This window comes from Dryobates pubescens, chromosome 7 (assembly GCF_014839835.1).
Source record: "Dryobates pubescens isolate bDryPub1 chromosome 7, bDryPub1.pri, whole genome shotgun sequence".
NCBI classification, from domain to species: domain Eukaryota; kingdom Metazoa; phylum Chordata; class Aves; order Piciformes; family Picidae; genus Dryobates; species Dryobates pubescens.
This window is the reverse complement of record NC_071618.1, coordinates 9934756-9947961: the sequence shown is the minus strand read 5'-3', so window position 1 is coordinate 9947961 and position 13206 is coordinate 9934756. Positions and strand designations below refer to the sequence as shown.

Here is a 13206-nt window from a genome sequence, read left to right as displayed (position 1 = left end):
TGATAAAGTAGAAGAGTGAGAAATACCACCTGTTTTATGATTTTTTTCTTGAATTTTGATACTGGTATGCAATAATCCTATTTTTAGAAGAAAAATATTGATAGGATCAAAGGGCCAGGATTTAGAGAAGATGCAAAATCCTATCTAATTCATCTTGCTTCCCAATGTTTGCTCATAGTCACCTAAAAATTGAATGCCAATTATATATTTGTGTATGTTTTAAGAATCTTCAAACACTGAGATGGAGAGACGTTGTTATTTCTTGAAGATTAAATTACTTGAGCAATATCTCATAGTGTAGCTCTCACAAATGCAGGGAGAAAACCCAGAGTGTCATGATTTCTGATGTAGCCCTTGGAATTATGGGAACAATGGAATGTCAGTAGCTCAGAATCAGATCTCCTGTATTAAACACCAGTATACACAGTCTTTGGGGTCCATGTTCCTTCCAAAATATCCCAGTCTGCTTGCTGTTTCTGTTGATACCTCCCTGACACATGCTCCTGCAAGCAGATGAGGATGCTGAGTTCAGTATTCAGTCATTCAGTATCACTAAGGTTGGAAGAGACCTCAAAGATCATCGAGTCCAACCTGTCACCACAGACCTCATGACTAGAGTAGGGAGGCCACTACTGCCCACTGTAGGCTTGAACTCACAACCTTCCCATTAAGGGTCTTATGTGCTACCAACTGAGCCACACCACGCCAGTTGTTCTCCAAGAAAGCTTAGTGTCTGCATTTCTTCTGATCTTTCATCTTAAGCAGAGCAATAGAATGAAGAAGCTTCCTTGTCGTTGCCCATCCTCAAAAAAGACATTGAGCATTTTATTAAACTCTGAACAAACAAGTCACGTAATTCTGCCATTGTTCTCTAGGGTCAAAAATATTTTTCTTCAGGTTGACATAGAAAAGGAATTAACCTACATTTGAAGTGCAGAACATAATTTATAAGTACACTGCTGTTACAGTTATAAGCTATGCTTAATTGTATTTAAGAATTTGATCCTTCCAGAGAGTTCAGTTAAGGTGCTGGATGAATTTTTCTGAGTGGAACAGCAAAGTAAATAGTGATAAAATTATTTCATTTCATTGGCTCTGTCATTTTCTATATATCTGAAAGCACAGGTAGTTCTTTCTCTCAGCGGCTTTCTTGCTTGCATGGCTGCTTTGTTCTGCCTCCTGACCTTCTGCTGGCTGAATTGACTTGTGTCTGTTGAGGTACAGGGAAGGTAAGGCAGGGGTGTGGGTGGGGAAGAAGACAAAAAGATGAAGCAGTCTCTCCCTGGGCTGTCCAGGGGGATACTTCTGATTGTTTTATCACCTTATATAATTTCATATTCAGTCCATTTTTATAAATGTAACTTCATTTTGCTTCCAAATCTTTCTGAGCTAGTCTGGTGATTTATTCTGGAGGTGAAACTCCTATTGTTGTGGGGTGGGGGGGGGGAAGGGGGCCAGCAGGGGGCAAATCCTAACCCTACAGCAACTGATTAATGTATCAATTTTTATTTTGCTTTTAATTAGATTTCTATTTTCACTGATTCTTTTTTGTTCTGTCTCCTATTCTGTCTTTTGGGGGGTTTGCTGTTGTTTCCTTAGCATTTACTTTGCCTTGTCTTTGTTTTAAGAGTGAACAGATGCTCTTTAACTTTTCTCAGAGGAGTTAAAAGAAAAATACTCCACACTGGATTGGAAAGAATTGGAAGTTTAAATGACACTATTATTCATAAATACATACAACACTACAAAGAATATAAAATACAAAAATCCATAGTCCACCTCAGCCATGCTACCCAAAAATCCTTTCCCCAAACCAGGCCTCAAAAATCCCAGGCCTAAAAGGCCCCCCAACCCCATAACTCCCTGCCCAGACCCAAATGACGCAGTAAAAATTAGCTCAGCTAAGGCCAAAGGCAGGCTGCAAACCTCCTCCGTGCAACCAGAGATAAGGCCCTGAATGTACCGAAGAGCAGAGAGGGAAGAAAAGGGAGAGAACAAACAGAAATGTCTGGGTTTATACAGGTGCCGGACTTAGGGGAATGAAATAGCATAGATCACTCTTTCCGGTCCATCCCTGGCTTTTTCTGGTTCTCCTGGAGGTCCTCAACTCTGTGGTTCTTAAAGACATCGTTTTTTCTCCAAAATCTCAGAAATGTTAAGCTCATTTCATTAATCAATTTTGTGTAAAGCATCTGTTTTTCTTCTGATTTCCTTGATAATATGATTCCCACTTCTTATTAGCTTCCTTCTATTCTACAGGAAAAAAAATTGATAGAATTTTAAAGCCTGTGTGTTGAAGAGAAGTATGAGAGCTTTGTTTAATACTGTGCAATAAATAGTTTATAAGTGCACTAACTTTTGTAATATTCATTTCTTCTGCCATAAACATTGTATAAAGAGAGTAGTAGAATTTGAGCTGGGTGTCTTTATGGGTTCAGGGACAGCAAATGGCACTTCAGTAGAGGACTATGTTCTTAAAAGACCATCAGATTCATGCAGTTTTACACCTTAACACTGATAATAGTTTTCTATGTTCTTCTCTTGTTTAAGATTAATGGTATGTAATTGTTTGGAAGGAATTAATGACAGCTTTCCAATTTTGTAATGTATTGTGGTGGGTTGAAGTTTCCCATTCACATTAACTCAGCACAACTAACTTAGTTGGAAGCAAATAGATGCTATATATATAAGCAAAAACTACACTCTACAATGGAATGCAATGAATATGTACAAAATATACAGTATTTACAATATTATAGAGATATTTACAATTAGAAAATAGCATGGAAATAACCCTGTACCCCCTCTGGCTTCCCAGAGAAGTAGGGAAGCCGCTCCACTTCTCCACCCCAATATTCCTCCCCTGTCCTGCAACAGAAGAAAAGAGGAGCTGAGTAGAAGGAATGTTAGTCTTATCTCCAAGGCCAGTCAGAAGCTTTCTGCTTTGCTCTTTCTGAGCAAAGCAGAAAGCAGCTAAAACCACAGGAGAAACTAAAAGGAATGGGAATGGAAGTGAAATGTGAAAGATTGTTAGGGTACATCTGTGTCTATTTCCACACATTTTATCCAATGAATTTGTTTAGAATAATCTTTTGTTTTCTTTTTTACACCCAACAGTGAATTATTTCTATTTTTCTACTCTTCTGCTTGAAATCTGCAGCTACATTTTAAAGGCATAGCCTAAAACTGCCACAAGCATTTTTTCCAGTAAATGCTAGTAATCTTAGTTTTATACTTCAGAACATTGTGGTGCAAAATGACTGGTGTGAAGTTACTGTGTTTCTCTGATTTGTGTTTTCTAGATCAAGCTAATGCCTCCAGCTCCAAATGATGACCTGGCTTCTCTGAGCGAGCTAACAGACAGCAGCCTGCTTTATGAGATTCAGAAGCGTTTCAATAATAATCAGATATATGTGAGTTGCTATTTGCCTACCAACAATAAGCTTTCAAAAAGGAGTAATTGAGAGAATAGGAAAGAAAAAAAGGATAACTGTCATGATTACTGGACAGTAACCTGCTCCAGCATCTTGGTTAATATAGAATCGTAGAATCATAGAGTCAATAAGGCTGGAAGAGTTCTCAAAGATCATCAAGTCCAATCTGGCACCCAAGGCCTTATGACTACTAAACCATGGCACCAAGTGCCACGCCCAATCCCCTCTTGAACATCTCCAGGGATGGTGACTCCACCACCTCCCTGGGCAGCACATTCCCATGGCTAACAACTCTCTCTGTGAAGAACTTTGTCCTCACCTTGAGTCTAAACTTCCCCTGGTGCAGCTTGAGACTGTGTCCTCTTGTTCTGGTGCTGGTTGCCTGGGAGAAGAGACCAACCCCCTCCTGGCTACAACCACCCTTCAGGTAGTTATAGACAGCAATATGGGGAATTGGCATGTTGCATTGAATACCTTTCAAATTATGGAAACTTCAAATCTGGATGTTATGGTATTCAATGATAAGAAAGATTCCGGGGTTTAGAATCCTGAATCAAATTCTATTTAGTGGTGAGTATTGTGAAACTTAAATATCTCTCCTGTGAACACTGAGAGAACTGGAGCTGTTTAGTCTTGAGAAGAAAAGGCTGAGAGGGGATCTTATCAATGTGGGTGTCAAGATGAAGGTGCCAGTCTGTCTTTGGTGGTGCCCAGTGATAGGACAAGAAACAATGGGTACAAAGCTAGAACACAGGATGTTCCACCTCAGCACAACATGACACTTCTTTATGGTGAACGTGATGGAGTGCTGGAACAGGCTGCCCACAGAAGTTGTGGAGTCTCCTTCTCTGGAGGCTTTCAAATCCTGCCTGGATGTGTTCCTGTGCAGGCTGCCCTAGGTGATCCTGCTTTGACAGGCAGGTTGCATTAGATGATCTCTGGAGGTCCCTTTCAACCCCTAACATTCTTTGATTCTGTGAATTTTCTTCTAAAGATGCCACACAGATAAGTGTAGCTGAATTCAGGAGCATATTCAAAAAGGAAGGCTTTATTTTAGAATCCTGAAGATTTCACTTAAGAGGATCTCATACCTTACTCTAGCACTCTCCTTAGCTTAATGGAAATGTATAGTCCATGCTCATTAATGTTCTGCTCAATAGCAGCTCTTGTGCTTTGGAAGAGTGTCAGCATCAGTGCTGAAAACCTTTGCATCTTTGGGTGGTTTGATTCTCAGAGTTAGAAGAAAAAGTCCTTGGAGTCCAATTCCAAACCAAAATCCACCTCAGCACCAAACCCTTCCTGTTTCATGTTCTGCAAAGGTAATAAAGTTCCATTCTGCAGGAAAACTGAACAATGAAGTCAAGGTGAGGAAAGAGAGGAAATTATTGCATTTCAAAAGAAAAACAGTGAATTTTGTAGAATCATAGAATTATTTCAGTTGGAAAAGACCTCGAAGATCATTGAATCCAATCATCAACCTAAGACCACCATGGCCATTAAATTATGTCCTCAAGTGCCATGTCCACATGTTTCTTGAACCCCTCCAGGGATGGTGACTCTACCACCTTCCGGGGCAACCTGTTCCAATGCCTGACAACCCACACATGGCCACCTCAGCAGGCATGGATAAGCAGGAGTGACTGGTGCCCCATGTTGGAGTGGGGCTGTGGGGTTGAAGGGCTGGAGTCTACTTCTGGTGACACCACGCTGGATATGGCTACACCAGGAAGGATCAGCAGCCCTGCATTGCAGAGATGGGATGGAGCAGGGTAACTGGGAGGGGGCATGGAGGAATGGCTCCTCCCCAGGGGCTGTGTTATGCTCCAGGGCTATGCACTGGGATTTACTGTGAATGACATTTTCTGCCTCCACAATTCAAAACACTTCATTTTGAAAAAGGCAGCATGCTTGGGATTGTTGACATGAAGGTTTCTCTGTCAGATCACTTCAGAAACAGATGTGTGGCCTGTTCGCATTCCAAGAGCATAATACTGCAGCAGCTACTTAGGTGGAATGAGAAGTGTAGCGGCAAGGGTGACCTACATTCTTACACTTCAGTACATATTTCCCATATTAGTGTTTAAATGCAAAATAATAAACTCTGGGCACCTTTTTCAATCAGTAGATGCTTTGCTATTTTTAATAGAGTCCAAGTATGTATGTTCATATACACATGCATAAGTACTTGTGTATCTATCAATTGCTCCATTTTATCTCACAAGCCACATATTTTAAGGTATCAGTTCTGGTTAATCAATACAGTATTTGTAAATTATGTCATCTATCCTATAAAAATTGCTTGAGGAACTTTTTTATGTATGTCAGGTTTTTGTAGTTTAGCAAATTGTAAATTATAAATCAACTTTCAAATAATATATAATAATAATGTATGCAGTGCAATTCTTCTATGCATAATTTTTCCATTATGAGAAAACTCATCTTTATTACATAAAGAATAATTGATGCTGTCTGAATTGCAAATTTAGATCTTGATCTAAATATGAAGTTAAAGGCTCTGAATTTGCAAATTATGTTTAATATGTTGACAGCTAGATTTAAGTGGCTTTGCCAAATGTCCTTTCTGGAAGAAAATCATTAGCTTTCATAAAGATTTAATTTATTACTTAATAAAGCAGTTATATCTTCTTTTTTTTCAGACTTATGTTGGTGATAAACTGTTGCTTGTTAACCCATTTAAAGAACTTCCTATTTATTCCACCATGGTAAGTGTTCTATTTTAGATATTAACATGTGGATCTTTTTCAGCAGATCAATACAGTTAATTTGTCAGGCCACCCCTAAAATTATTCTTATATGCACTTTTTTACATTGGGAGCACCTTAGTTTTAATGTTTTAGTGTGGTAGTGAGAAAAGTTCAGTTCTACCCCCCACACACAAACCACAGCTAACTCAGTCAGAGAAGCACATGGAAAGGCTATATTTTTACAAGCAAAACAAAATGCAATGAATATATGCACAATATACAGTATTTACAGTATATACAAAAATATACAGGAAAGAACATAACACAGGAAACTCCCTCCTTTGGGAGGAGAGTTCCCTCCAAAACCCCTTTTTCCCTCTTCCTCCTTTTTTTCGCAAAAAGGGTTAGAGAGAAAATGGGTATTAAGGGAAATTCTGTTGGTTCAAAGCAGCTGTTAAAGGAAGAAAAGAATTAGTTTCTTATCTCATTAGTCCAAGGTCAGCACTGGCACTGGCCAAGAACAGAAAGAAACTGCACAGCACAGAAAATAGCCAAACAGACTGAGCTCAGAGTAAAATCTTAAAGTTACATTCCTACTGATCTACCAATGAAATTCGTTTAGAATTATCTTTGTTTTCCTTTTTTACACCAAAACATTCAGCTGGAGTGTTCAGTAGCTGTCTTTTCTTAAAGGCACAGCCTAAAACTGTCACATTTAGCAAATATTTAAAATCTCTTCCAAAATACCACCATTTTTGCTGTGTCTTATCTGTAAAACATCCATCCTACTAATGTTTTACATGAGCAGTAGCATTTTCACTTATTAAAAAGCAGTTTCTGATGACCTTGCTGGTTTCTGCCATAGATGAACTTGCAAAAGTTGACACAGACTTCATGCAGAGGTTGCTTGAGTTCACAGCCTCCCTTGCCTAAAACATGATTATGGAGATAACAACCTTGAACGCTGCAGAAAGGCTCACAGTGTCTGTGCTCCACATCAGGTCACTCAGTTCAGACACTTTACAGGCAGTGCATGCTCAGTGCTTGTCATGAGCTTAGCACTACACTGGGGCAGTCACGTGGAGGTAGCTTGTGTTGTGCACAGGCAGCACATATACAGTGGGAACCTAAGTCCATGTGTGCAGTCATATGCACAAGGCTGCTTAAAGTTATTTACAAGGGGCTCATCATTTCATTTCCTAGACACGGACAATAGCTTAAGTGGACTTTGTAGATCAGTGGGAGTAACATAACAAGACCTTACAAGACTTCTATACAGTTCAAAATTTGGTAAGCAAATTGTAGTCTGTGGCTGTTTGCTATGTCACGAAGATTCATGTGTATCAGTAGTTTTGTATTAGTTTTGAGAGATGGAAATCATCCATCATCCCCATGGGTTTAGACTAAGGTATTTTTTCCTATCACTGTTTATTTTACATTAGATTTCTAATTTTGTGCACCAATAGAGAACTGTAAAGAAAAAACAATTTAGGTGGTAAGCTTATGTTTTAAAATGTTTCCTGAATGTTTGCTGCATCTCTTCTTGACCTCTCTGTGATTGATCTATTTTAGCAAGCTTAGCAGGAGACACTTTTTTGTTTTGGTCACCTTGAATGATCTTAGCTTTTACACCATCATTTTATCTGCATGATATTGTATACTAAGCAGGTATTTCACAGATTATGTAAAAAAAACCAACAAACATGGTTGTAAAATAGCTTTACTTTCTTTGTCTTTGAAATGCTGGAGTATACCACAGCAGTTTAGCTGATATTATATTGAAGTCTGTAAGTAGTAATGATTTTTATGTTAAAAAATACTGAAACTTCATGATGTCAATTCCTCATTAGAGACTGACATGTTATATGATGTGGCTCATCAGTTAGGTTTTTTATTTCAGGTGTGTGGGTTATTAGCTGTCAAGACACAATGCAAAGGTATATTGGGCATTATGCTATTTTTAAAACAAGGATGAAGAAAGTAGGAGATTGTTGCACATTTTTGAATGAGAGAAATACTTTAGATTTTTTCTCTTAAAAAAAACCAAATCACTTTTCATAAATTTTCACAACCTTTATTTTATTATCTTACTCTGATTTCCCACTACAGAATGCTACTAAAATAAATATTTTTATAAGCAATTTTAATCATAAATTAATGGACACTGATATGCATTCCTTCATATGTAATTACTATATGAATTAATGCATTTTTACACAGAAATACACTGTAGTATCACTATACTACTGGGAGCATGAAGACACCACTTCGAAGGTACCATAGTAACTGCAAAATTGCTTGTGCTACAGTCATGCTGCTTTATTACGTTTGTGCAGTTTGCTTGTATTGGATTACAGCAAATACATTGAGGTTTGTATGTTAGAAAAGGGTGTAGACTTACAAAGCACTTGCAACATATTTTCTTGATGATGTTTATGTATTCTGAAATAATGGAATTCCTGATTCTAGCAGACCATCTAAATGTTTCTAAAATTTATTTGATATTAGCTGAAAGAATATCAGAATACCCTCAGAAAAAAAATTGAGCTTTCTGTAGCAGATAATTGGTTCCACTCCTGCTTAAGCTTTAAAGATAGTACGTGTTGCCAGCTAAGTGTATCACAGACATTATTCTATATTGCAAAGACAGCAGTTGTAACACTGCTCTTTCAATTTCACTTTTTGCTTCTCATGGAATTATCTTATTTCAGTGTGTAAAATATTTAAATCAAGACACTGAAGAACTATAAAGGTATAAAAAAGTAACTTAGCAGGTTTTGTTTTACTCAGTGAACAATCTAGCTAACTTTCATTTTATACGTTAATTGGATCTTCCATGAACACAGATGGTTTTCTCTATTGAAATCCTGGTAATGTTACCATTGATATGCATACAGAGATTCTGTTCATAACATTTAGAGAGATTTGCAAAAGACCCAGGATTACCGGAGTGACACATAATTAGTTTGAAACATATTGATCAAGTTAATTTTCTACAATTTTTCAGGTCACCCAGCTTTATTTAAATAACTCTGGAAAACTGTGTTCCTCACTGCCCCCACATATATTTTCCTGTGCTGAAAGAGCTTACCACACGCTATTCCAGGAGCAGCGTCCCCAGTGCTTTATCCTCAGGTGAAAATTTATCTTTCTATTAACTAATTTGTAACTCCTGTCTTTCAGCTGTTTCCCTCAGGACTCAGCAGTCAAGATTTCAATTATTTTTTTTTCCTCCAACTGATTTCTTTCTGTGTACTCATCTCTGTATTATACATTAGAGCAAAATAGAACTGAAAAAGGTTTAATTACATCTCAAGCTCATAAATTCTCTTGGGGAATTGCCACTCCATCTAGCTCCATCTAATTAGTAACAAAGAGTTAACGATAAAGAATTCAAAACTGATGTGTGTGTTTGCTAGTATTACATAGATCAGGATTAGAAATAGAATCTAATGACGATAAAAATGCAAAGTCTTCTACTGAATTATAAATCTCTGACTTGGCAACTTTCTGTTGAAGCTTCCACTCCGTCTCGCATGTTTGTGTGGCCATGAGTTTATTAATTAGCTTACTTAGTTCTCCAGTTTCTAAATGGATTTTAACCAGTTCCTTTATTCACAGTGTTGTTTTAATGATAAAAAACTTTAAGATTGTGAATAAATGTATTAGAAATCTCCAGTAAAGTAGTTTCATCTGGGTATGTCGGTTTTCAAATGGGGAAAACTGAATTCACTTGTAACTTATGATCACCAAATCTGCTAATCCCTTTTCTTCCTTAATCCCAGCCAAAAACAATGATTCTAGTGAATTTGATGTAATCAGTCAAAGAAAATTGGTGCTCAGTCTTGTGACTTTGACAATTTCTATTGGCCAAAATATTGGCAAGGGTTTGCAGAACTTCGAGGGAGGCAGGGAGTGAAAGAAAGAAAAGAGGTTGATTTTGATTTGTCTATGAATAAACACTGATCCATTTGATAAATCCTATAATTGCTCTTGAACTGCCTCTAATTATAAGAAAATTTAATACTATAAAATGGAGAGAATATGATACTCAAAACCAGCTAATAATTCTGGTTAGACTTACAAGAATTAAAGTGAACACAAATACAACCATATGTATCTATTTATATTGCATTCTGTCCATATGGACACAAAATCCTATGAGTATTTGAAGTTCTGTGTATCCAGTCTTCAAATCCATTTGAATATTGCAATTAAACATTTCTTTTTAAAGCATAGTCTGTTAAAAATGTAGTTGTTGAATTTCTATATTACAGATGTGTAAATTATGTGTGGAACTGACTGGTTTGAAACAAATGGTAACCTCATCAGAATAGAATAGTTATTTATCCACCAAGTAGTGACATTTTAGCAGAGGTACAAGCAATATTAGGAAATAATTACTGTATATTCATATTTTGTTCTTGTAAATATTAACTCTTGCTTTCGTACAGTAATTTTGATAAAAATGGGAAATATCCTAAAGCAGTGTTTTCATCATCACTAGTGACTGGCTGCCAGCTGGATGTGGCACCATTCACCATCACTCTCTGGGCTTGGCCCTCCAGCCAGTTCCTAACCCAATGCAGAGTGCTCCTGTCCAAGCCATTAATAATAAATGTCTTCGGTATTGGGGAATATCAGTTCCTACTGATGGCTTCATATCAGGATCTCAAGGCATGTGTTAAGCCCCACAGGTCTTGATCTGAGCCCAGCCTACCTAGTTTATTCTGTAGCAGTGATCTGATGGAGAAAGTGATAAGAGTGCATCAGCACTTAGCAAGACCTTTCTTATGCTGTCCTAAAGTGTCCTTTATGTGGGTAATTAATTAGGTCACTTGTGAAAAGAAAAGCATCTGGTAACTAGGAATAGAAGATAAGTAGAGCTGCCACTTGACCAAAATGATCTAGAAACACTTATTTGTAAATCCCTTTCTTCTGCTAGCACTGAGTGGGAAAAGAGAAGGGAATTGAGATCTCTTGTAAGTTCATAAAGAGGTATTAAAAATGGGATAGTACTGTTACGTTAGTGCATTGTTAGAATCCTGTTAGTGTCTGGAAAGTAAAGGTGATAAAGATTTCTGTTGGTTTTCTGACACAATAATAATCTAAAAAACATCCACAATGTAACTCAGGTTATTCATCTGCCCCCATGCTGTCACCTGATTGTGGTCCCTTCCAACTCCTAACAGTCTATGATTCTGTGAATGCAGATTTAACAGAGATTTGAGATAGGGTCCTTAGTATAGCATTACAAACAACTAGTGGAAGGAAATCCTCTGCAAACCCAGTGGCAACCCTTCTGTGACAAAACTTGTGTTTCCATGGTAAAAACACATACGATATCATGATTATAAGAAGCTTCAGAACTGCACTTTAGACTCTTACAGTTTCCAGAAGTTAACTTTAAAGCACTTAATTTTGCAGAATTTTTATGGAAATCCCATTTAAACTATGTGAAGATGTGTTTTTTGCTTTTATCTTCAAATTTAATGTTGCCTGTTTCATTTTAAATTGTTACTTTGGCCTTTCCTGCTTCTGTTTATTCTCCTAAACATCATAAGAAGTCTTTGCTACAGAATTAGTTAAAAAGTGTGTGTGTGGCAGCGGGGAATGGAATCTATTTCAAGCCTTCAGGATAATTTGTGTCGGTCTTCCAACCTTCTTTGTCTTTTCATACTTTACTTACTTTCTTGTGTTCTGAAGCTTTAACATTAATTTCCTTCATGGGTTTACCATGTTATGAGGTTTATTTAATTGTAGGTTTTCAGTAATTTCACATCTGATCAAGTGTTGACTCACTTAAACTGAGTGTTTTACAACAGAAAAGCTTTTGGCCAACTACTGGATAGTTTACTACCAGATATTCACAATTACTTTTAGTTTATAGCAAGCCACCACTCATGTATGCTTTACAACAACATGACAAGATGTGCCTTTGTATAAACTTTGTGTGGAAGTTACAGAATAAATTAGCATTATTTTATGCACTTAAATAGCCACTAGACAGACTTTTTGAAATTCCTTCTGACTGTGTTTTGCTCCTGGTGTTCAGGATATTAAAATTCATTAAGCACTGGCAAGATAAGTAAAGAGCTGTCTAAGAACTCCAAGTATAGTTTATAGGCTGATTAACAGCTAAGGGTCCTTAGTCAATCAAGCCAATAGTTTATGGGATGATGATGGATAATTTAGTGAATCAAAAACTCATAATGAGTATATCAAATGAAATGTTACAATTCTGTATATGTCAATATCCATGGGCTTTGTTGTGACAAAAATCACATTTTTAAGCCAAATATTCTGGATAAATCCTTGTCTTTGAAACTGGAATGCCTTAAAAGCTTTTGATTTCATTGGTTTGGTAACAACACAAGCATTCTGTTCAAGTTTTAATATTTAAATTGTAATTCAATACAAGTTCAATGGTCTACTGCAGTACAATTTATGATTTAGACATTATATTTGTAATAAAGAAATGTTTGTAAATACACTTTCCAGTTTAGTTTATTTCCTAATATGCAGAAGTTGTCAGTTACCTATAGCACTGTTGATAATATAAGCCACATTATTTTACATTTAGCAGTCTTATTTCAAATCTAGAAACCTCAGTCATGAAGGAAGACCTAGTGTCTTGCTTACATATTTTTCAAAATAAGAAAGAAATTACTCTGGTCCCCTAAAGGTATACAAGCTTATTCTCTCTTCCCTGGACATACCTTACTATCAGAATGGGAATTTGGAGTAGTAATGATCGCAGTTTTGGGTGTCACAATAAGAGACTGGTTTCAGAAGTTCATACAAAACAGTATGGATATCTATGCTGTCCTAAATCTTCCTTTCTAACTAGTGGAAATCTTATATGAAAAAAATCAGAATTTTTCCATCATTTTTTATTATAATTCAAGTACTACAGGAACAGGGGTTTTTTGTTAAGTATTGCTGCATTTCTGAATGCAACACTTTTAGTGGGAATTTAAAATGAAACACATACAATAAAGTCCTGTCATGATCATTATAGGATCTGATATGGCAGGTACATTCCTTCTTACGTGTTTTATATTTTG

At 36.8% G+C, this 13206-nt stretch overlaps 1 protein-coding gene across 1 annotated transcript in view; it reads left to right on the top strand.

Annotated features, from left to right (window-relative positions):
- The window catches only part of MYO16 (myosin XVI), a 331490-nt gene that overhangs the window by 144794 nt on the left and 173490 nt on the right, over positions 1-13206 (top strand). Inside the window, exons 11-13 of the mRNA XM_054162913.1 lie at positions 3303-3413; positions 6092-6157; positions 9147-9274. Coding sequence (XP_054018888.1) covers positions 3303-3413; positions 6092-6157; positions 9147-9274 — 305 coding nt within the window. The remainder of the gene's footprint in view (positions 1-3302; positions 3414-6091; positions 6158-9146; positions 9275-13206) is intronic.